Below are 22,276 nucleotides of genomic sequence, written 5' to 3'. Positions count from 1 at the left end.
AGGACTTACTTCTCTGACAGGTTGGGCCTCTGTATCCTGGAGCACACTCACAGGTTCCTTCATCTGGAGAGCAGGATGCTCCATTCTTACAGTTACAGGGGAGGGAGCAGTTTGGACCCCAGTGGCCCTCTGCACACACGCTGTCACAGTGGATACCTGTTCACACGCACAGATGTGTTTCCATCATTGCAGTACATTCTTACATTAATTTGACTATCAAAGACTGCAATCCTGAATGTGAATGAAAAAAACCAAAACATCTATTGATGCTGAAGGAGAAGTGAGTCCATTGCTATTTTTTAGAGGTCTAATTGAGGATCAGCAGCAAAGCCCCCTGCCAACCCCCCCGGGTGAAGATCACAAAAAGAAGAAAAAAAGGGAGAGTAAGGCATCATAAGCTTTTAATTACGCCTTACAGTAAAAAACAATGGTCCCATCCTGGACAGAGGCCATAATACTGGATCTTCCTAAAGAAGGCAAAGACCCGACAGAGTGTCAGTTTTAAAGCCCAATAATTATGTTAAATGCAGACCTCCGCATTTTGAATACAATCTTAGCATGCAGACTTAATTTAAGTCGTGTCTTCTGTTGTAGTAGCCGCTGGTCCGTCTGTGTATCCACCATGTTTCATCTGTGTGTTCTCCCTGCTGTCCATCGTCACTTACCTCTGCCCATCCTCCTTCATGTTCGTGCTCTGGTTCGTGTCTTGTAGTTTAGTTGTTCTCAGTTTAGACAGTCTGCAGTCCCGTTTGCCGTTTTTCTATTTTGTACTTTGTGTTCAATAAACCACCTTCACACCTTTACAAGTGCTTGCGATTGGATCCTCCTTTATCATCTCCACACGGCTCATCTCACTCGCCGTGACAGTATTTTATATCCTATAATAAAAGCTGTGTTTGTTTGTTTTTGTTAAAGTTCTGTCTGTGAATCTGCATTTGGGTCCTACGCTGCCTGCTTCACAGCCAGTTTATGACACATGGCACATTGTAATTAGGTATTACCCGTCCATCCAGCCAAACAGCGGCAGTGACCAGTAGCGTGGTGACATCCATCAGCATGATTGCAGTCACAGCGTTCTTTACAATCCAGACCATAGGTACCATCCTAAGGGGAAAAAACAAACAAACAAGGCAATCCATGAAGAAATGTAAAAACATGTTCATTCATATGACATGTGGCATTTGGTTATCAAGATAATCAAAAATATGGTGTATGGTCTGAGGTGTGGTTTGGCTCCGTTTCAAAATACAGATGTTTAGTGTTATTAAAAGCTGAGGTCCAAAAACAGTTCAAAAACGTTCAAACTTCTCAATATCAGATTTTGTCTTTGTACTATATTTATTCAAATATAAAATTTAAATGATTTGTATTTTTGTTGTTTGAATTCTATTTACAAATTTAATAAGATACCACTTTTTTGAAAGTAGTGATAAAACATAGAACAATGATTTTCTTTTCCAAAAAACTTTGGGAGCTTCCATATAATCCTATAACTCACCTGACAGTGGAGTTCACATCTCTCTCCTCTCCAGCCCGGAGCACAGGTACAGTGACCATCCAGTGGGTTGCACGCTCCTCCGTTCCCACAAATGCATGCGGAACCACATCCCAAACCCCAGGTGCCACTGGGACAGTTGATGGAGCAGTCTAACCCATGCCACCCTGATTAGACAAGGTAATTTATATTTGAACACATGTAAACCTTACTTTTGATTAACTTATGAAAGCATTTTTATTCAGTGCAGCACAAAGATCAAAATATTTCTGTATTAATATAACACACGAACTGAGATTTGTATTAATTTGATAAACTGAACTAGTTGAACTAGTGCTCAAATATAGTGTAGAATATTTACTTCATTTGACCGAGTTTTGAAAGAGAGAGGGAGAGAGAAAACTCGAAAGCCTACACAGAATGATACTGTACCATAGAAATAAAAACACAACTATGGACATTGATGAAGGTTATTTTTTATATTGTGGGGACAAAAGAGACTATTGAAAAAGATCAGTTAAACAAATGTTAGTGAAGAGAAGCAAGGTGAGCATCACAAAATGTGTTGCAGGCTCTAATGTGTGTGCAGAGGAGATAAAGGTGTTGCTGGACTAGGAAGGCAAAGTCTCTGACCTCGCATTTTCATTCTAGGCTTCTACAGGCAGTGCTCATGAATTTAGACAATACTTATTTAACTTTTGCAATCCTTTGACTTTAGTTTAAATTCTTGGATTCCTATATTCAGTTATCATTCAGAGCAAATACTGCTTTATCTCAGCAACAGTGCACTATGGACCTGGGAATATTTTAGATGTGATGAGTCAAACGTTTGACTCATCAAGTGTTTATCAGAAGGATATTAATAACCAATCCAGGGGAACTATATAGAGAAATGGCTGTAACTTGTAGCAAATGCAGGGGTTATATTAACAGTAACTAACCTGGCTTACAGGAACAGGATCCATCTATGGGGGAACACTTAGCTTTGTTCTTACAGTTGCAGCTGGAGGAGCAGTTCACACCAAATGTTCCTGCTGGGCATGGCACTGAACATATGGGACCCTGAGAAGATTAACAGACAAAATGCTAACAGTGACGATGAAAACAACACAGTTTCATTTTTTGGTAACTTTGCTTGCTTTTGTCTTTTGACAGTTCATCAAACTGTATTTGACATAGTCACATAGCACATTAAAGACTTCTGAGCCACTCTTCTTTTACTCTTGTTTCTTTTCTGCGTGCCTTATAGCTTTGGATAGGTTCATTATGGCTGTTTAAAATGTTTGAGTGTAGCTGCATAGCCACTTAAAGAGAGGCAACCAAACATTTCTTAGATGTTATTTTTCATGGCAGTGTAATACATGCAAAAATGAAACAAACTATTTCCTATCAGCTTCTTAGAATATTATAAGCAGGAGATTTAAGATTTTGGATTCTGTATAGATGAGGATCATATTGCCACATCTATATAGAACCCAAAATGCAAACAATTGCTCACTGAATCTATTTGGATACGACTACTGTGGCTGGAGAACTGGTTGCCTTGACACAATTCTTTAAGCACATAATGTAGCCTCACAAGCTACATTATTCAAAGGAATTGATGTTGTGAGGAATAATTCTGAGCTTTGACTACACTCGTTGCTAAGCTAACCCATTTTGCTTTCACTTACAGAGTAGGAGACAAGTAAGTAGGGAACCCAACTCTAGGAAAGGAAGCAAATATTTAGATTTTCTAAAATTTTCAACAGTCCCAAAATAGTTGTGTCCAGACAGACAAAACCATCATGTGTAAGTGTGTGAAAAAGGAAAATAATTAAGAGCTTTTTTCTGAAAACAGAATTGCACATTTTGTCGACGTTTCAACCTGTTGCCACTAGATCTTTCTACAAAGCCACATATGCAATAACAGTACGGACAGAGCCTCACATTATCCATTTGTTTGTTGGTAATTTTTGAAACATTAATCTATACTGGAATGATGGTTGTGAATAAGGCAGTCAGGCGGGTTAATGGGCCCACACAGTGTTTGGAAGTATAACTTGTGCTTGTATTATGTATCTTACTTAAGAAAGGCAAATAGATTTCCCATGAACAACATGCATTAACAATTCCCAGCAGAAAATACTGCTTGCATTACTCTGCAACATTTCCTTCATTGCCAAATAACTCCCATTTAAATTGCCAGAATTATGCACCCCTCTGCCTTCACATCCCATTCTTAATGCATAGGGTTTACAGTAGCTATAACAGCTGCTATTTACACCTATAACAGCTTCAACGCCTCTGGGAAGGTGTTTATGGGAATGCCCAACTCCTGCAAAACAACCCCACAACTTAGGCTACGTTCACACTGCAGGCGAAAGCGCATCAAATCCGACTTTTTTGACCCTATGCGACCCATATCCGATCATGGTATGACAGTGTGAACAGCACAAATCCGATATTTTCAAATCTGACCTGGGTCATTTTCCGATACATATCTGATGTTTTAGAAAGCGACTGCTGTTTGAACGGTCATGTCGCATTAAATCCGTCTTTTACATCACTGACACAAGACAGACGCCAATTATCAGCGGCGGAGAAGACATCGTGAACGCTTCCTGGCCATCCAGTGTAGATGTCAGTGAAACTGTTGGGAAGACAGTATTGGAGAAATGTGAACATTTTATTTGTACTGTATAATCTGCAGATTCTGACAGAAATCTGCAACTATCCTTTGAAGCACCGCTCCTCTCTAAAACAGCCACTTGCAAATAACAAAATAACTTTATAACATAAAGCAAAATTGGGAAACGTAAAGTAGGAAAAAAGTCTTTATATTAACGGCCATCAGTCAAACAATACTGTTTGGTCTGGGTCTAAACAGAGTGCGTTGTGTGTGACGTCTTCTTTTGCTGCTTTGAGCATTCACACTAGAACGTGTTTGCTGTCACATTTTATTTGTAGCGTGAACAAGCAGACAAAAAAATCGAATTTGATCAAAAAATCGGAATTGAGCATTAAGACCTGCAGTGTGAAGGTAGCCATAATCCCCCTCCGCCAAACTTTAGACTTGGTACAATGCAGTTAGACCAAATACATTTTTCCTGGCAAATATCAAACCTAGACTTGTTCCCCAGATTGCCAGATGAAGAGACACGATTCATCACACCAGTCAACATGTCTCCACTGCTCTGGAGTCCGGTGGCAGTGTGCATCCAACATTTTGCATTGTGCTTGGATGCAGCTGCTGGGCCATGAAAAAGGAATTCCATGAAGCTCTCTATCTCATGTTCTTGAGCTAATCTGAAGGCCAGAGGAAATTTGGAGTTCTGTAGCTACTGACTCTGCGGGGCGATCGTGGCTCAAAGAGTTGGCAGTTTGTCTTGTAACCGGAAGGTTGCCGGTTCGAGCCAAGTCTCGGTCATTGTGTCCTTGGGCAAGACACTTCACCTGCCGCCTGCTGGTGATGGCCAGAGGGGCCGATGGTGCGATATGGCAGCCTCGCTTCTATCAGTCTGCCCCAGGGCAGCTGTAGCTACAACTGTAGCTGCCTCCACCAGTGTGTGAATGTGAGAGTGAATGAATAGTGGAATTGTAAAGTGCTTTGAGGGCCCCGAAAAGCGCTATATAAATGCAATCCATTATTATTATTAAAAGTGGTGATCCGTATGCCTCAGTATTTTATGTGGCCCACCACTTTTATGCTATTGTTCCTAATCACTTACACTTTGTTCTAATAGTTATGTGGGATACTTAGAAGTGAATAATTTCATGACAGGTGGCATCCTAGCACAGCCTAGCTTCATAGGTTATTAATGTGTTATTATTTGGAAACAGATGGTTTTGCATTTTGCAGCTCTGTTTATGCTGCTTACTAACTGCAGTGATTACTGAATTTAGACAGCAATGCATCACATTGCTGCTTTTCAAAAAACATGCAATATGATTACAGCAGTGTCTTACAATATTGCATGTACCGTGTGCAGTATACTTAGGTCTGATATCATGCATCACATATTTATGATTTGTGACATAAAACACTCACTGGCATTAACACATACTAATATATGGGTTTACCGTGAAGCCTGGAGCACAGATACACTCTCCAGTGACACTGTGGCAATCAGCACCATTCTGGCACTGGCACACCTGCTGACAGGACTCGCCATAAAATCCTGGAGTGCACGTCTCATTGCAGTAGAGACCTGACCAACCAGGCAGACATGTGCACTCCCCTGATATCGGGTGGCAGCTGGTGACAAGAGAGAAAACGATAATAGTTATAAACTTTGTTGAGGTGTTTCCTACAGTCAAGATTCCTACTAGTCAGTACTATTTCCTACTTAAAGTATTTAGTGTGCTTGAAACAAATTTTTCTATGACCTGTTTTTTTTAAGATCAGTGACTATCTCTAGTATTTAATCTCAAAGGTTAGCTAACACACTAGTAGCATTTCTGCAGTTAGCTACAAATATGAAGTGCACTGTCATGCTTCCCTGTGGGACTGAGCTTTAGCTTTTCTTTTAGCTTGTACAATTTCTCTACATCCAAACAGTGCTCACTGGAAACATACTGAAAGCCTAACAGCAGTGGCAACAGGCAAATCAGGCCATAAGTGTTTCTTCTAGCTGTCTTGGTCTAAATCTGAAAAAACAAAAACAAAACAAAAAACCTAATCAAACTATCAAACTATCAAAAATCTAAATCTAAAAATTAATTACAATATACCTGAGGAAGACTTTTTTCATTTTTCAGTGTGTGGGTTAACTGTAGTAATACAGGTGAAATGTGGCTATATTTGATAGTAACAGAGTTTGACTGACAGATGGTGTAGCTGACACAGCAGTCCCATTGAGAAAGAAGCAGAACAGCTGTTATCTGCAATGACACATGCAGCCCACCAGCTGTGCTAGGCTAACTGATCACTACACTCAGTTGTCTACAGACACAGCGGTCATATACACAAATCTATACACGCAACATGTCAAACTGCTAAAACCCAAAAGATACAAAGGAAACACAGAGTTATATTTTGGAATTCGGGGAACCGTGAGGCAGCATTAATCAAATGGCTTCAAACTGACCTGATCTGCAGATCAAAGTTTGTCAAAGATGACAACATGATTTACTACATACCCACGAGTGCTTTGGACATAGCACGGACATTTCCTATCGCAACGTAGGCCATAGATTCCTTCAGGACACAGTCGGACATCACATGTCTTTCCTGTGTATCCTGGCTCACAAAGACACATTCCATTGCTGTGGTAGCACTTGCTGTTGTTTTCACAATTACATGTCTTTGCACAGGCAGCACCATAAGTACCAAGGGGACACTCATCCTGGCACCTGTTTATAGAGACACAGAAATATCCAGAGACAGTGATTAGGAAAAAGAGGTGGTGATCAATGACCATTCTCTCAAATGAAATATGAATTGTTGCGTATTTAGCTCCGTGACTATGGAAAGAGGCCTAAGGTTAATTTGTTTTTTACTGGCTGCAAATCTGGAATGTGTGGTTGTCTGTCTCTTGACAGTCAGAAATATTATAATTCAGATCATTTATCAGTACATATCCATATTTTATATCTATGTATAAATACAAAGAGTGATGAAACCTGCAGCTTCAGATTCTGTGAGATGTCGGCTTTCAGCACGTGCATGTCCATGCCCGTCAGGTGCATTTTTGCAGAATCCATTTACCTGCTCTCATTTGTTGTTTTAGCTGTTTGGCAGTTGTTGAAATAGTTTAGTGACCTTTAACCTGAGATTTTGGCGTTTTTCTGGCAAAAATCATTTATATAAAAAAAAAATCGATTCAGGATGTAATGAATCGATATTTCATTATTCAAACTAAAATCAGTTTGAATCGGGAAATCAATTTTTTTAAACCAACACTAGATAGCGAGCAACCAGGTCGAAAACAACATTGTGTTTCTGGTGTCCAAGGTTCAAATAACAGAGAGACTCTCCTTTCCAGCACCTTGGCATAGAGTTTTCTACCTATAATTGGAACTCACCCTCTGGTCTCCCTTCTTAAAGATGGAAACAACCACGCCAATCTGCCAATCCAGAGGTACCGACCCTGACCCCTCCACACAACATTGTAGGGGCGTGCCAACCAAGACAGCCCTACAACATCAAGAGCTTTCGGGAACTCAGGGTGAACCTCATCCACCCCAGGGGCCCTGACACCAAGGAGTTATTTAACTACCTCAGGGACCCCCAGAGATAGATGAGTTGTCCCTCTTGTCCCTATCCGGTCTTTAAGTCTGACGTCATTAGACATTTCTGGGCACAAACTCTACTGCAGGTCCCTAAGTCAAATGATCACTGCAGCATTACTGAGAGAGAGAAAAACTGTCTAAATTCTTTCTTCTCTAATAAAATGATCAGCGCTCTGCTCTACCAGGTGTAACAATTAAGTTTAACATCCAGGCATCCATGAAAACAGAATTTATGACATTTAACGGCTTTAGAAGTTAGCAGGGAGTTAGCTTGCTAGCTTCCATCTAAATATAACTAACCATGTTCTGACTGAAGGATTTATGAAACAAATTCAAACGTACAGCTCTGCTATCACTTCCAACATAAATGAAGACAGAAAACTAAACAGCAGCGACATTTGTAAGGTTACTGAAGTTAGCTGATATATAATGATGTGCTACGTGATCGCTAGTGCGACAAAGCTATGTAAGCATTACTTAAACAGTAAATCTGGAGGACAAATGCTAATGAACGCAGGAATTTTTCCCACTCGATAAAAGTTAATGTGAGGGCTTCCAATGGTTAGGGGCAAATACCATCGCATGGCAGGATGCCGTAAACAGACCAAACCTCAGTCAGGAGAACAACTGAGATAATCCATCCACAATACGAGGTTAGTCATTAATATGCTGCTGCAAGGGCTGGGCTGTAGTTACATCGTAAGGTTTTAAAAACTGAGCTTTAAAATGATTAGTGGTAATGAAAACCGAGAGAAGCCAACAGTGATCACTGACAGTTTTTAGGGGCTTGTTGAGATTAAATAGAACAAGATACAAAGCATTAAAACATGTTAAAAACACAACAGCCTTATTAAATGCAGACTACTTTGGGCCCGGAAGCAGGATTCATCACGCCATCACTTAAAGACCGGATACTCCGCTTCCTCCACGGATGACATGCCAGTGGGATTAAGGAGGTTCTCGAGTATTCCTATTCTTTACTATCTAAATAAATTCACTGAAATTTTTACACTAAGTCCTGCATTTGAATCCTGCTTTGCCTCGTGGTGTCCTTGGGTTTTGCACCGAGGGTTTTGAGTTTTTTGTGAGCTCATGATCTGTTTTGATTTTGATAAAGAACTTATGTTTAGCTTTTTTAGTTTTCTGATAGTAGTTGATCATTGTTCCTCTGTGTTTGGTCATTCCCATTTTTGATCCCTCTCTGTTTCCCATGTCTGTCTAGTTCTGTGTTCTCTGTCTGTATTTGTCTGCTCTCCCTGTTCAGTTGTGTCAAATTAGTCTTCTCTCCCCAGTCAGTCATGTCTCTGTTTATCATTTGTCTGTGTCAAGTTTGTACAACGGGTAAAATAAGTATTGAACACAAGTAAATATATTTCTAAAGGTGACAAGAAATTCTCACCAGATGTCTGTAACAGCAATCCATCCAATCCACACATCCAAAGAAATCAAACAATAAATGTGCATAAATTAAATTGTTTAATAATGAGAAATGGAAAAAGGAAAAGCATTGAACATGCTTACTGAAATTTATTTAATACTTAAAAAAAGGCTTTTGTTGGTGATGACAAGATGCCTCATGTATGGAGAAACTTTGCTCAGGTATGCTTTTGGCCCATTCCTCCACACAGTCTTCAAATACTTAAGGTTCTACAGGTCCCTTCTATGCACTCTGAGCTTTAACTATTAGTTATGGAGATGCTTGGTATTGAGGATATCCTGATTTTTGGGTATAAAAAACCCTGTACTGTACTGTGGGGCTTTGTTGTAAAGGTCTCTCTTACCGTTCTCCTGTGTATCCAGGGCTACAGATGCACTGTCCAGTAGATGACACACAAACGCCATTGTTGTGACACTGACATTCCTGGGAACAGTTTTTTCCAAATCTCCCTTCTGGACATGGCTGACCACAAACTGTTCCCTGCAGACAACAGCACAAACATGTGTTTATCGTATACAGAATCTGCAATAATAACTTCAATAATTATAACTTCAAAAATAAATTCTCTTCCTATCAAAAGTATCAAAAGTTTCTCTCTGGTTTAGTTCATGCTTGCATATTACCATAAAATACTAGCATGTCTAGTGAGCTGAATTTTCTTAAAGAGTTAAGGAACAGTTAGTGTTTGTACCATCCATCCTGCTGGACAGGAGCACTCTCCGGTTACATGGTGACACACTCCTCCATTCTGACATGGACATCTCTCCTCACATTGCTGCCCATGTTTACCTGGTGGACAGAGTTCTTCACACCTTCAAAAAAAAGAAAAGAAAAAGAAAACAACACTACATCTTTGCACTACTGAGTTTTCTTTGAGATTATAGACAACTAGTAATTTTATAGATATAAAATTATAAAGTAAAATTGTGCTGACCCTTGTTTCACTAAAACTTTGTTTTAAAGTTGCACTTTCTGGCATCAACTCGACCTGCCGTGTTTGATGGAAGAAAAATGCCGAATATTACCTAAAAGAACACTATCCCTATAGTCAAGCACAGAGATGGAAAGACTGTACTTTGAGTACTATTAGTCTTTGCTAATGATGCAGGACAACTTCAATAGACCTGGGCTCTGTACTGTAAAATCTTGGACGAGAACCTCTTTCCCTTTCCCAGAACATGTGGGATGGGTCTTCCAGCGTGACAATAATGGAAACAATCCCACCAAGGCAACAAAGGAGTGGTTAAAGAAAAACACACACTTAAGTCACAGTGTGTTCTAGTTTCTGTAAAGAGAAGTGGGACAAAATCTGTCCTTTGTGCAAACCTTTAGGGAAACTAGAAGTAATGTCTTACTACTGTGCTTCCCAACTAGGGTTTCTCCATCAGTTAGTAAGTCAGGTTTTTCTTGGTGATCAAATAAAAATTAGAGACTGTTCATTTATTCATAAGTGAGCAGTCTAACTGATTCAGTGGGCAATCAAATAATTATTCCCCTGACAGTAGATACTATATATCTATCTATATAATGGAAAATTCTGTGCTTCAACAATGATATAAAATTTAAAAAAGATCAGTATAACTCCTTTTTATTGTCATCCATTAATAAACTAATCAGTTCCTCCAAAACACTAGTGTCTGAATTTAATAAATGTTCTATTACTACAACAAAGTTTCTAGTAAAAGGAAGAATATTTCTTGTAGTTATTTATTCAGCACTGCCACACATTTTTTTCTAATCTTTTTCATAATTTCTACATTCAATTAAATTTCAGTTCAATTCCGTTTTATTTATACAGCACCAAATCTCAACAACAGTCACCTCAAGGTGCTTTACAATCTAAGGTAGATCGGAGAGAAACTCAACAATCATATGAACCCCTATGATGCCCTATTTGGTGACAGTGGGAAGTTAAAACTGCCTTTTTACAGGAAGAAACCTCCAGCAGAATCAGGCTCAGAGAGGGGTGACCATGACTGGTTGGGGTGAGGGGAGGAAGACAAGACAAAAGACGTGCTGTGGAAGAGAGCCAGAGATTAATATTTACTAATGATTAAATGCAGAGTGTGTCTTTAGTGAATCCAAACTAGGATGTGGTTCCACAGAAGAAAGTCCTAAAACCTGAAGGCTCTGCCTCCCGTTCTAATTTTAAGTATCCTAGGAACCACAAGTAAACTAGTAGTCTCAGAGCAAAGTGCTCTATTGGGGTGATACGGTACTATGAGGTCTTTAACATAAAATGGGGCCTGATTATTCAAGCCCTTATGTGATGAAAAGGATTTTAAATCTGATTTTGGATTAAATGGGACCCAATGAATAGAAGCCACTATGGGAGAAATATGCTCCCTCTTTCTAGTCCCTGTCAGTACTGTCAGTGCAGACGTTTTTAGGACAACCTGATAATAATAATAAATTACAATACTCCAGCCTAGAAATAATAAATGCATGAACTAGTTTTTTAGCATCATTACTGAAGTCACTTCAGAATTATCTTTAAAATCTTTCTATTAATTTGTAAAGCTCTCAGTGCTTTGGTCTCTGACGTGCACCGTAACCATGTCAGACTTCTCATCTGGTGCAACAGTCCAGAGAACCGTCCAGTGTGTGCACACAATGTTTAAGAATAATGATATGTGCTGTATAAATGAAATTGCCATGACCATAGATACTAGGCTTTTAATGTTATGTCACTGTTGGCATTAGATGGAGGTGGGCACTCTGGTATTCTCCAGTTGCATAATAACAGGCAGCACCAATCTACGATTTCTGCTGGTATCCATTCTTATAGATGCCTACCTTTTCTTTTATGTCACTGTTGGTATTAGAAGCAGGAAACCAATTTAACAAATGATCTCTCCAGACTTACAAAGCACCAGTGTATCCCGGTGGGCACTTGCATTCTCCGGTCGCATGATGACAGGCAGCATCATTCTGGCATTGGCATTTCTGCTGGCATCCATTCCCATAGGTGCCTACTGCACATGACACCTCACAGCGCCAACCTCTGTATCCAGGAGTGCAGATACAAGCTCCAGTGATAGGGTTACACAGAGCTCCATTCTGGCACTGGCATCTGTTACTGCAGTGGGAACCCCAGTGATCATTGTCACAAGCTGAAAAGAAAGAAAGAAAAAAATCTAAATACATCTTTTTTATCTTTCATGTTTATCTTACTTGACATGTGTCACAGAACTGGACATAGGTTGTCATTTATAATTGCATATGAAGCTATAATAGATCATTAAGTTAGAGATGCCTTGAGTCTGCAAGTAAAATCTATTATAGGGAGTTAGCACCTTATTCGGCTTGCACATAAAAACTCACTCAAAACACTCATCAGTATCACTGTCCAGATCTTTTTTTCAGTCCCCCAGAGTGCTGAAGTCGATTTAAATATAGCTATAATTCTTATTTTTTATAATAATAATAATAATAATAATAATAATAACTACTCATCATTCTTCACTACAAAATGCCTCAGGCTCTCTTAGGTGTGCCTTTCTCGAATGAAAAATCAATGTGCTCAGCATTGTGTGGAGTTTCTGGGCTTTCCTAATTGCTTTCCTAAACAAATAAATGCAGCGCAGCTTTATTTCTGCATCCTTCGTTATAACCCCCATCTGAGTTGTAAGTGTAATCTTTGCTCCTCTATACCTGGAACAGAATATTCTTTTCTGGCACGTCATAGTATAGTCTTCTGCCTTTGGTTCTTCATGAATATAGCACCATCTACAGGTTTTGGGGGTTTCTATCAGGCCAAATGGTTTGTGGGTGGAACACTGGAGTTTTCTGTATATTCTGCTGTCAGGAAGATATTCATTTTTTGTTGTATACTATACACACATCTAAATTTAAAGAAAGAAAGAAAGAAATAGGTGCCATTTAAGCTACGCAAGGCTTTTCTGCATTTGTCAACACATGGAGTATTTATTAGCGGTAACTTATTCATCTTATTCATTGTAATATATCCATGATTTGTGTATTATCATCCATTTTCCTGTGGTTGTCCTGCTAAATTGACATATAGCTGGTGTTGGTGTCAAAGTCTTTCTGTGTATTCACATTTCTTCTTCTGTTCTCAAGTTATTTGTTCCCTACCTCTTTCTCCTGGCCTCCAACATCCCTCGTGCCTTATTGCAGTGCCTGCTCTAATTCCTATCACTGTCAATTCCTATGACTGATTTAGTAAATCTTGTTCTATCTGTCCTATACATCACAGTTATTAGAAGTCTAAGAACTGTGATGTATAGAATCAAGTGGCTTAAGAGTACTGGCACCAGGATATATACATGTAAATTACATCTGCAAAGTTAAGGACTGTTAAAATGTTGCACAATCCTCAGCCTACTGCTAAAAGGCTGAGGATTGGCAGCATATAATGTTGCAGAGGGAAAGTCTCAACTAAAAATGAACAAAAAGACAACATATCCACTAGGGATGAAGCACCATCCCGTCAAGCTCTCATTAATTTATGTTTAAAGACTGATAATTGCCTACAAGAACTGACTACAAATCTCATCAGTCCAGTGCATGACCTTCCACACCATGTCCTCAGTGCAATCTTGTTTTGTCTTAAACATAAGCAACTGGCTAATACATTTTAGCTGTAGTTTTTTGGGCTTCAACTTTTATTCTCAAAGCCTGGTGTATCTGCTAACTAATGAAAAGCTGCTGGCTGTGAAAAATCCACAGTAAAACACACTGATTGCAGTTGTATCCTTTTACAAGCAACTTTATTTCTGCATGTATTAATATGTAGTGCAATGAAGCACCGCAAAAAAACTCAGGGACTCAAAAATACTTGTGGTTTCCAGTGCTATCGTAGCCTCCTAGTAGATGCACCTATAGTATAAAATTGAAAATCTTTGGTGTCATCTTGCTTGATTTTCAGAAAAAATAACAGATAGTTTGACTGAGAGTCTGACTGAGAGTCAAAACTAGTCCAAAATTTTTAATAGTTGAACACAAATCTGAACAAAATGTTCAGATTTGTCAATAAAAAGGTAGTAATAGCTCTCAGTTACATTTTAAGTCAAAATAAATAATTTGTTTGTTTTTTTTATTAGCAATAAATGTTATTTAAGGTCGAGCTCCTTCTTTCGACTACCACAAACAGCTTGGCATTTATATGCCTAGCATGCAGAGTAATGCTGCCATTTCCAGCTACTCCACTATTCTGAAGTTGTTCAAGTGATTAAAAGGCTCCTTTTCTTCCTTCTGCATTAGTGCGCTTCACTCTGGCCTGATAAAATGTACATACTCTCTTACCTCTGGCGGTTTGGCCTTGTGTGACAAACAGCAGCGGGGCTGAAGGGGGAGGAGGAGAATAGAGATACTAACATGTACATATAAAAAGCTCTTCCATTCAAGTCCACTATCACGATACCTTTTTGAAACCTGACCTAGATTGAATAAAAGCTCAAGTCCAGGAGCTTAGGGCTCTTCATCTACTTCCCGGAGAACAGATTGTTCTCTGTCATCAGCCTATTCAAAACAGCCACACACACACACACACACACATGCAGAAAAAATACTGTGGCACGGTTTTGTCACAACGCTGGTTGCATCACAGTCTCAAATAGGATCCTAAGGATTTTATTTTCTAAAATGTTCAACATGAGAAAAATTTGTCAGACCTCACATTGTTATCCTGAGCTCTCACTTTCTGCCACAGTAAATTCGACTGTTTTATGTATATTCACTTGAATCTGCATCAGATAAATTTTAAAAGCTTCTTCTAATCACAAACGAAGAAAGAGTATAAAAGAGTTGGGTGCGTAGAGAAAAGACTGGGAGCCAGTGACTGCCAGTTGTTCAGAGTGGGTTCAGATCTTACTCTCCACACTGGGGAGCCTGGATGTTTTTCCATCTATTTAGTGATTACCCAGCCTGCCAAAAATGGTGCACTCATGGGAACAGAAAGCACTGTCACACTAATACGAAGGATTCCCAGTGAGAAGAAACAGCTGTAGCATTCCTCCAGTTTTCCTCTCTCAGGAGGTGTGTGTGTGTCATCCTCCAGAGTTTTTAATTGTCACGTTATTTTGTTAAACATGTCTGTAGACAGGTAAATCAAACCAGTTATTAGACATGTTCACAATTTAAGGAAATGAGAGAGGGTTTTTAGGAAACACTGTTCAATGTTCGGTTTCTATGCCACATGTTAAAACAAGATCTAGAGAGTGATTAAAGTGGTGGGTTCTTTACAGGCTGTCAGTTTTAGTATCTACATGAATGTTAAAAATCACCTACAATTAATTATTTTATCTGAGCTGAGCACTAAATCAGATAAAACGTCTAAAAGAGGATGATTTGGGCTTGTTTTAGGGCGACAACACCTGGGCACTTTGCAGACATAAAGCCAACCATGAACTATACTGTATACCAAAGTTTTCTTGAGCCAAAGTGAGGCCATTTCTCAAACAGTAACAGCAACGTTTTTTAACGATTTAAATATTAATTAAATATTTGAATAATTTAAATAACAGCAATACTATAATTAGTTATAAAGCATTTTGTTGGCTTTTAGGGCTCAGATCACGAAATGTGTGGGCATTATACAAAATATTTTTGCTGTTTGAGGTGGAATTACGTTTAATCATTTCTGTCATTAGCAGACTACTGAGAGTCTTTGTTGACAACTAAGAGTTCAAAGTGATCTACCGATATAAACACAAAAGAGAATATTTTTTACATAGACAGTGAAACATAGTCCATAATATTGATGTTACTTTGATTTCACAGCTGAATTTGAGCCCCTCCTGAGGATCTTGTGTTATTATCATGTGTACTAAATCACAAGCTCCACTGCCTCAGGTCATTTCCTCCCGCAAAAATTTCTCCTCCTGCTATTACTCCTAACCATAACCCACTCCTCCCCACCCATAAACACACACACACACACACACACACACACACACACGCACACATGCACATGCACACACAGCACATATTGTCTTTGCCATTTCCTGTTCTTCGTATGTCAAATTGAGCCTCAGACATATTGTTGTGGTTCACTGACCTGTATGAGACAGTCAGCAGATTAGTCTTTCTTCGATCTTTAGGCCATTTAATACATATTACAGAAAGCCACATGAATATGAACGGAGTGACTAGTTCCATATACTGAGCTATTTTTGCTACATTTTACAGAAAAACCTAGTCCCTACTTCAGCACCCATTTCAAGTCAAACATGTCAGTGTTTATTGATTATTGATACGATTATTGATGTCTTCCAACTGCAATACAGATTGTCCATCAGATATTAAAAACATAAAATCATTTTCTAACAATAGCTGTCATTACTGATGAAAAATATTTCCCTCAATCTTGAGCGCCTTGAGGTGACTGGTGGTGTAATTTGAATCTATTTAATCCAAGATGGGGTTGAGAATTAACTGGAAAAAACTTGAAACTTGAGTTCATAAATATCCTTGTTAACTCTCATCTGAGTATCAGAGGACATTATTGACCTAACCATTAAAAATGAATGCCTAGCCCTGACCCTTACCCTAAACCTACCCATAACCTAATTGTAACCCTGACACTAAAACCACATTTTGAGCCTCAAAAAGGCCTTCACAAAGAAATTCTAGCCTTAAAATTTTAACTGTGTAGCTGTAAAAGAAAGTCGAACATAGATTTAAGGGTTAGTCCCAAAGAGCTCAATGGTTTTCAGAAAGAGATCTTAATATGGATATGGACCGTGAAGGACTACTGCAGGGCAACTACTGCAGGGTTAATTGTGGAAGAAAGAAATGGCTTTGCACAAAAACTACCGAATTCATGTGCAAGTGATAAAAACAAAGCAAGATACTGTGTTTGAACTTGACTGTTCCTTCAATACAGTAACTTTAACCACATATTTTTCCCTCACTTGTCTCCTGGGTTTGCAACATTTTTTATCAAGTCATTCCTACAGCTTTTATTTTCAAATAAAATATAACAAATATAACACCTGTGTTTGCCTTTCTGTGCAAGATACATTTTAAGATTTTAAAAAATGAATAAGCAAAAAATAGAAAAAGAAACAATAATTAACAACTGAAGTAATTTGTTCACACTTCTATCTATCACACTTTCTATCCACAAAGAAAAATGTGTGTGTGTGTTCCTGTCTAGCTATCTTTGTGAGGATCAAATATAGCATTCTACTATACTTGTGAGAACCAACAGTCACTTGTGAGGACACACACACTGGTCCTCACAAATTTGAAGGCCTTTTTGAGGCTCAAAATGTGGTTTTAGTGTCAGGGTTACAATTAGGTTAGGTTTAGGGTTAGGGTTAGGCATTCATTTTTAGTGGTTAGGGTTAGGGTAAGGGGCTAGGGAAACCATTATGTCAATGAAGGTCCTCACTAAGATAGCTGAACGGGCTTGTGTGTGTGTGTGTGTGTGTGTGTGTGTGTGTGTGTGTGTGTGTGTGTGTGTGTGTGTGTGTGTGTGTGAGCAGTAAGCAGACAGGCCTGCCCTAAGGGACAGACACAACAAGCTCTTTTATCACAGGGTGAAACTGAAGACGATGGGACACACCGTGTGAGGCCCTCTTCCATTTCAGTATTCAGTATCTCAGTCTGCATGAACACGCATTTACAGATTCATAAGAGCAAAAATCACCTCTTGGTAAGTTTGCATCAACAAAATAATTTAGGGAAATGACTGTTAAAGGCAACAAACACAAACAACAGTCTCAAAATAGTGATGAGCTCAAGCTAGTTTACCAGATGCACTAAGATTTGCTGTTATGACGTTTGGGACTTTTTTGGTGTGTCAACTGATGAAGACACAAAAGGGAGAAGAGTCAAATACTTCCCCAATTTACGCACAGTCGAAAAACTGAATTTCCACAGTTAGAAGATAAAATCAACAAGAGACAAAGTAGACAGGCCAAACATTTCAGAGTTTGGCACACGATTTTCGAAAATTATGACAAAACCATTGCTTTCTAATTAAGTCTTTTCAGTTATGACATTTCCATTTCTGTTGATCATTGAATTTATCATGTAACTGTAGAAGTATTTAGATGTTATAGTTCTTTATTACTTTTACTTACTTTTGAAAGATCATGATCATTATTTCAACAGTAGAATATAGGAATGCTTGATGTGTTTTAAATCATACATTAGACCTCGGTGTCGGTGAGATACAAAGATGATCGCTCTTTGTTGTTTTCGTTGAGTAAGTAAGTAAAGTTGATTTATCTAGCCCCTTTCACAGACATAACAGTCACAAAGCGCTGAACGACAATTAAGATACAGTGTCAACAGTGAACCATGTTTAAAAACAAATGTCTTGGATTTCTTGGTGTCTGTCTCTGTGCTTCCCCTGTGGTCCTTGTGTTGCGTCTAGTCAAGTTATTTTTTCACGTCTGTGTTTCGCATTGTTTCAAGTGCCTGTCTCATGTTTCCTGTTTTACCAGGACAGTCTCGTGTAATATGTTAGTGTTTTCAGTTTTGCTTCCCAATGTGACCAATTCAACTAAAATGGCGTTTGGTACTGTACAGCAGTTGCTTTGTTTGCTCTCAATTTTGGCAGCCCTATTAAAGAATAATATCAGTTTTTCCTCTTTTCCTCGACATTTTGCCCCAACATTTCAAAGAGCTGGAAACTAAATACACGGCAGAAATGACGCAGGTTTCACGCATGCGTAGTACAGGAATCTAAGCGCTTTCAGTGTGGATGAAAACAATTGTACACAGTAGTGTGGACGCGAAGCATTTTTAGACTAAAACGGCATTTTCAAATTTATTCGGATTAGTGTACACGTAGTTTTTGTCTTCCTCTGTTTGTTGCTCGATTGTCTGCATATCACCCACTGAATTTCCCATGACTCAGGTTTTTAGTTTCTTTATACTTGCTTCTAGTTTCCTCCCTGTTTAGGTTTAGTCGTTTTCTTACTGTGCTTTTGTTTGTGTTCAAAAAAAGTCCATTTCCGAAGTCTGCATTTGGGTCCACACTCTCTCCACTCCACATGTCTGCCACAGCAGACACACAACAAAAGAAAATCAGCAAAAAACCTGATTAAATGGAAGAAAACTATTCCTTAAAAGACTCAGTGTCAGCTAAACAGAGCTGGAGTGATAAACTGTTCCATAGCCTGGAAGCTTTGTCCACTCTAGTCTTCACTCTTGTATGAGGTACAACTAATAGATTTTGAGCTTGTGAATGGAGGCAACAAGCAGCAGTGTGTTTAAAAAGATGTTTGGGACAAATAGTGTGGAGCTTGTCTATTTAAGATAAGATAAGATAAGATAAGATAAGATAAGATAAGATAAAACTTTATTAATCCCTCGGGTGGGTTCCTCTGGGAAATTTGGTGGGGAAATTTATTGCTCTGTATGCAATTGTGAGACTCCTAAAATGAATTTTAATATCAACCAAGAGCCAATATTGAGAAAATAAAACGAGAGTGTGTCAGGAATCTGTCTGCAGCATTTTTTATTGCTTGAGGTGCGACAGAGATGATTTAAGCCAAAATGAAAGGCATTACAGTAATCTAAGCGCATAATACAAATGCATGAAAAAATTTTCCCATTTCATAGGAGGAAACTATAGGTTGCAATTTAGAAATACTCCTTAAATAAAAGAAACAGGATCTTAAGCAAAATTTTATATTTGAGTCAAAGTTCAAGGAGGAATCAAATATTACACCAAAATTACCAAGTAAAAAGAAGCAATCATTTGACTGATTCTTGATTGTATATCAGGAGGAGCTATAATCATGGCAGTCTTGTCAGAATTTAAAACAAAGTAATTGTTGGAAAGCCAGTCACTAATGAGATAAACAGTCAACTAGGGTAGACAACCTATCCAGCTGGTGAGGCTTAAAAGACATAGTACAGTTGAATGTCATCAGCATCAAATTAATAAGAAATGCCTGAGAAAGATCGAATAATACCAGCTAAAGGAAGCATGTGAAAGGAGAATAGCAATGGACCCAGGATGGAACCTTGAGGAATGCCACAGGTTAAACCAGCAGTGTGGAAGGAGAATCTGCTTGCCCCAACAGAACGTCCTCTCACATAAATAGGAGGAAAACAGATCTAGTGGTGAGCGAGAGTTACCAACCAAAACCTTCAGCCTAGTAATTAAATATTATGGTCAGTATCAAAGGCAGCACTGTGGTCAAGCAACACAAGCACAAAGCAAAAGAATCATTACAGACCTTTAAAAGAACAGTTTCAGTGGAGTGCTGCTTTTGAAAACCGGACTGAAAAGGGTCAGAAATGTGTAGTTTGCATAATAAATAAATAAATTGATTTGACAACTTTATCTAATAATTTGCTAATAAATGGTCATTTTGAAATAAGCCGGTAATTACTAGGAGACGTGGCATCAAGACTAGGTTTTTTAAGTAATGGAATGACCTCAGCATGCTTAAAGTAAGATGGAACACAACCTCGCTTCAGTGAGCTGTTAATGATAGAAAGCAACGAAGGACCCAAAAAGAACAGAGGGATGCAAGATCCCTAAAGATGGTGATGAAGGTTTCAGCTTAACCATTATTCTAACTTAGTCACTTAGTGTAATTGAACAGAATGAGGTAAATGAATCAAAGCATTGAGGGCAATCCCCATTAGGCAAGGAACCTAAGGAGAATTTCGAGCTTAAGTCCATCACCCTATTTACAAAATCATGGAGAAATACATTAAAGTCATCGTCAGAGGCTATCAATGCATGTGGAGGAGGGGAGGATATAATGCTATTAATGGTGTCAAACAACACCCTGGGATTATTTTTATGATTTATCATCAAAAGAGGGTTCCCCGGGTGTCTGTGTGTGTGTCCATGTCTGGGTCTGGGGCTTGCTGAGCCTTGGCCGCTGTGGGACAAGGTCATGGAGGGTGAGGTTACCCCTCCCTATTTTTCCCTGCTTGATGTTGATGCCCCTCCCCGGTATGCTGGTACTTGTTGGTTCCAGAGCAAGTGGCCGAATGTTCTGGCATTCTGGAGTGGTTGACACAGTTTGGGTGGGTAGGCGCAGTGACTAGGTTCAGACTCAGTTTGACTCTTCTTGTCCTTGTAGATTGAGCGGGTTACTGGCTCCATGTGCAGATGGCCCCCCAGATTTGGGGCATGTCTGCACATGTTAGAATACTCTTTATAGTGGCGTCAGCAGTGTGACAGCCTTTGGTGCAGCGGTGGTAGGGTGTGCCATTTGCACGGGCCCCTGGTTCAATTTTTGCTGCCCTGCAGTGTCATAGAGGAAACAGAAGTGCTTACTGAGCCAGCAGAAGTGGCTTTCTCCTTCAAGGGTAGTCAACTGGTCTTAGAGATCCCATGCCTTCTCCTCCTCAACCTCCTCTGATTATCAGTCACTTTTACACATAGGGTCGTGGGGAGGGATGGAACATGTGCCACATGGGTCAAAGTTGGTTGGATGAGCACTGTTAACCAGCTGCCACATTCTCATGTCGCATGTGTTCCTTCATCAGTAGTGGTTTAGTCTAGATTTCACACAGTCCTACTCACTATTTACTCGTACTGTGACGTGCACCAACACATGGACCCAAAAGGCCTACCTTTGACACTAACAGCTGTTAAAAGTGGCCTACACCCCTGTTTCCTGCACCCTGTTTTTTGGCGGTGAGGTTGGCTGCTGATCTGGGGCCAGTCTGCCTGCGTCCCAGGTTCACTGCTGGCTGGAGCTAGCACTCCAATGGCACCCTGGGTGGAAATTTTGGCGTTGGCTGGCCTGCTCCCTTGAGGTTGTGGTATGGGGAGGCTTGGACCTCTCATCAAGTCGGCTCCGTCAGGAGGTTCTCGCGCCTGGGTTCCCATCCTCAGCTGATGCTGGGAAGGCTGGCCTCTGCCGCGGTTGGCTGCCTGCTGCCTCTGGTTGTCTGGCACTCCTGCCCTTTGGCTGTGGGCCCTCCACCGAGTCCTCCACCAGGTCCTCCCTCTTCCCCCTGCTGGGTTGGACCCATGGTTTTCGTCTAGGTGTGTGACCTCAGGTCTTCAGCACTTCTGGGGTCGGTGTACAGTGTAGCTCTCCTGAGTCTTTGACTGTCTGCCTCTGGCTCCCAGGGGTTTGTATTGCATTCTCTGACCCTCATTATCAAATATGTTGCATGAGAAATGCTCATACACAGAATTTCACAATTTTTCCAATTGTTCTTTCTCTCTCTCT

The 22,276-nt window shown here is 39.6% G+C and overlaps 1 protein-coding gene across 1 annotated transcript in view; it reads right to left on the bottom strand.

Annotated features, from left to right (window-relative positions):
* Nucleotides 1-22,276, bottom strand: part of megf10 (multiple EGF-like-domains 10) — a 49,003-nt gene that overhangs the window by 15,820 nt on the left and 10,907 nt on the right. The window contains exons 6-14 of the mRNA XM_085358632.1: nucleotides 12,013-12,259; nucleotides 9,838-9,958; nucleotides 9,490-9,626; nucleotides 6,617-6,829; nucleotides 5,558-5,732; nucleotides 2,437-2,557; nucleotides 1,499-1,662; nucleotides 1,002-1,104; nucleotides 10-156 (exon numbers count right to left, since the gene is read on the bottom strand). Coding sequence (XP_085214758.1) covers nucleotides 10-156; nucleotides 1,002-1,104; nucleotides 1,499-1,662; nucleotides 2,437-2,557; nucleotides 5,558-5,732; nucleotides 6,617-6,829; nucleotides 9,490-9,626; nucleotides 9,838-9,958; nucleotides 12,013-12,259 — 1,428 coding nt within the window. The remainder of the gene's footprint in view (nucleotides 1-9; nucleotides 157-1,001; nucleotides 1,105-1,498; nucleotides 1,663-2,436; nucleotides 2,558-5,557; nucleotides 5,733-6,616; nucleotides 6,830-9,489; nucleotides 9,627-9,837; nucleotides 9,959-12,012; nucleotides 12,260-22,276) is intronic.

The sequence above is a fragment of the Diplotaxodon limnothrissa genome, linkage group LG7, assembly GCF_057381915.1.
Source record: "Diplotaxodon limnothrissa isolate DT_005_m linkage group LG7, D_limnothrissa_male_GT1.1, whole genome shotgun sequence".
Taxonomy (NCBI): domain Eukaryota; kingdom Metazoa; phylum Chordata; class Actinopteri; order Cichliformes; family Cichlidae; genus Diplotaxodon; species Diplotaxodon limnothrissa.
The sequence above is the reverse complement of the archived record's forward strand: the minus strand, read 5'-3'. Positions and strand labels throughout refer to the sequence as shown.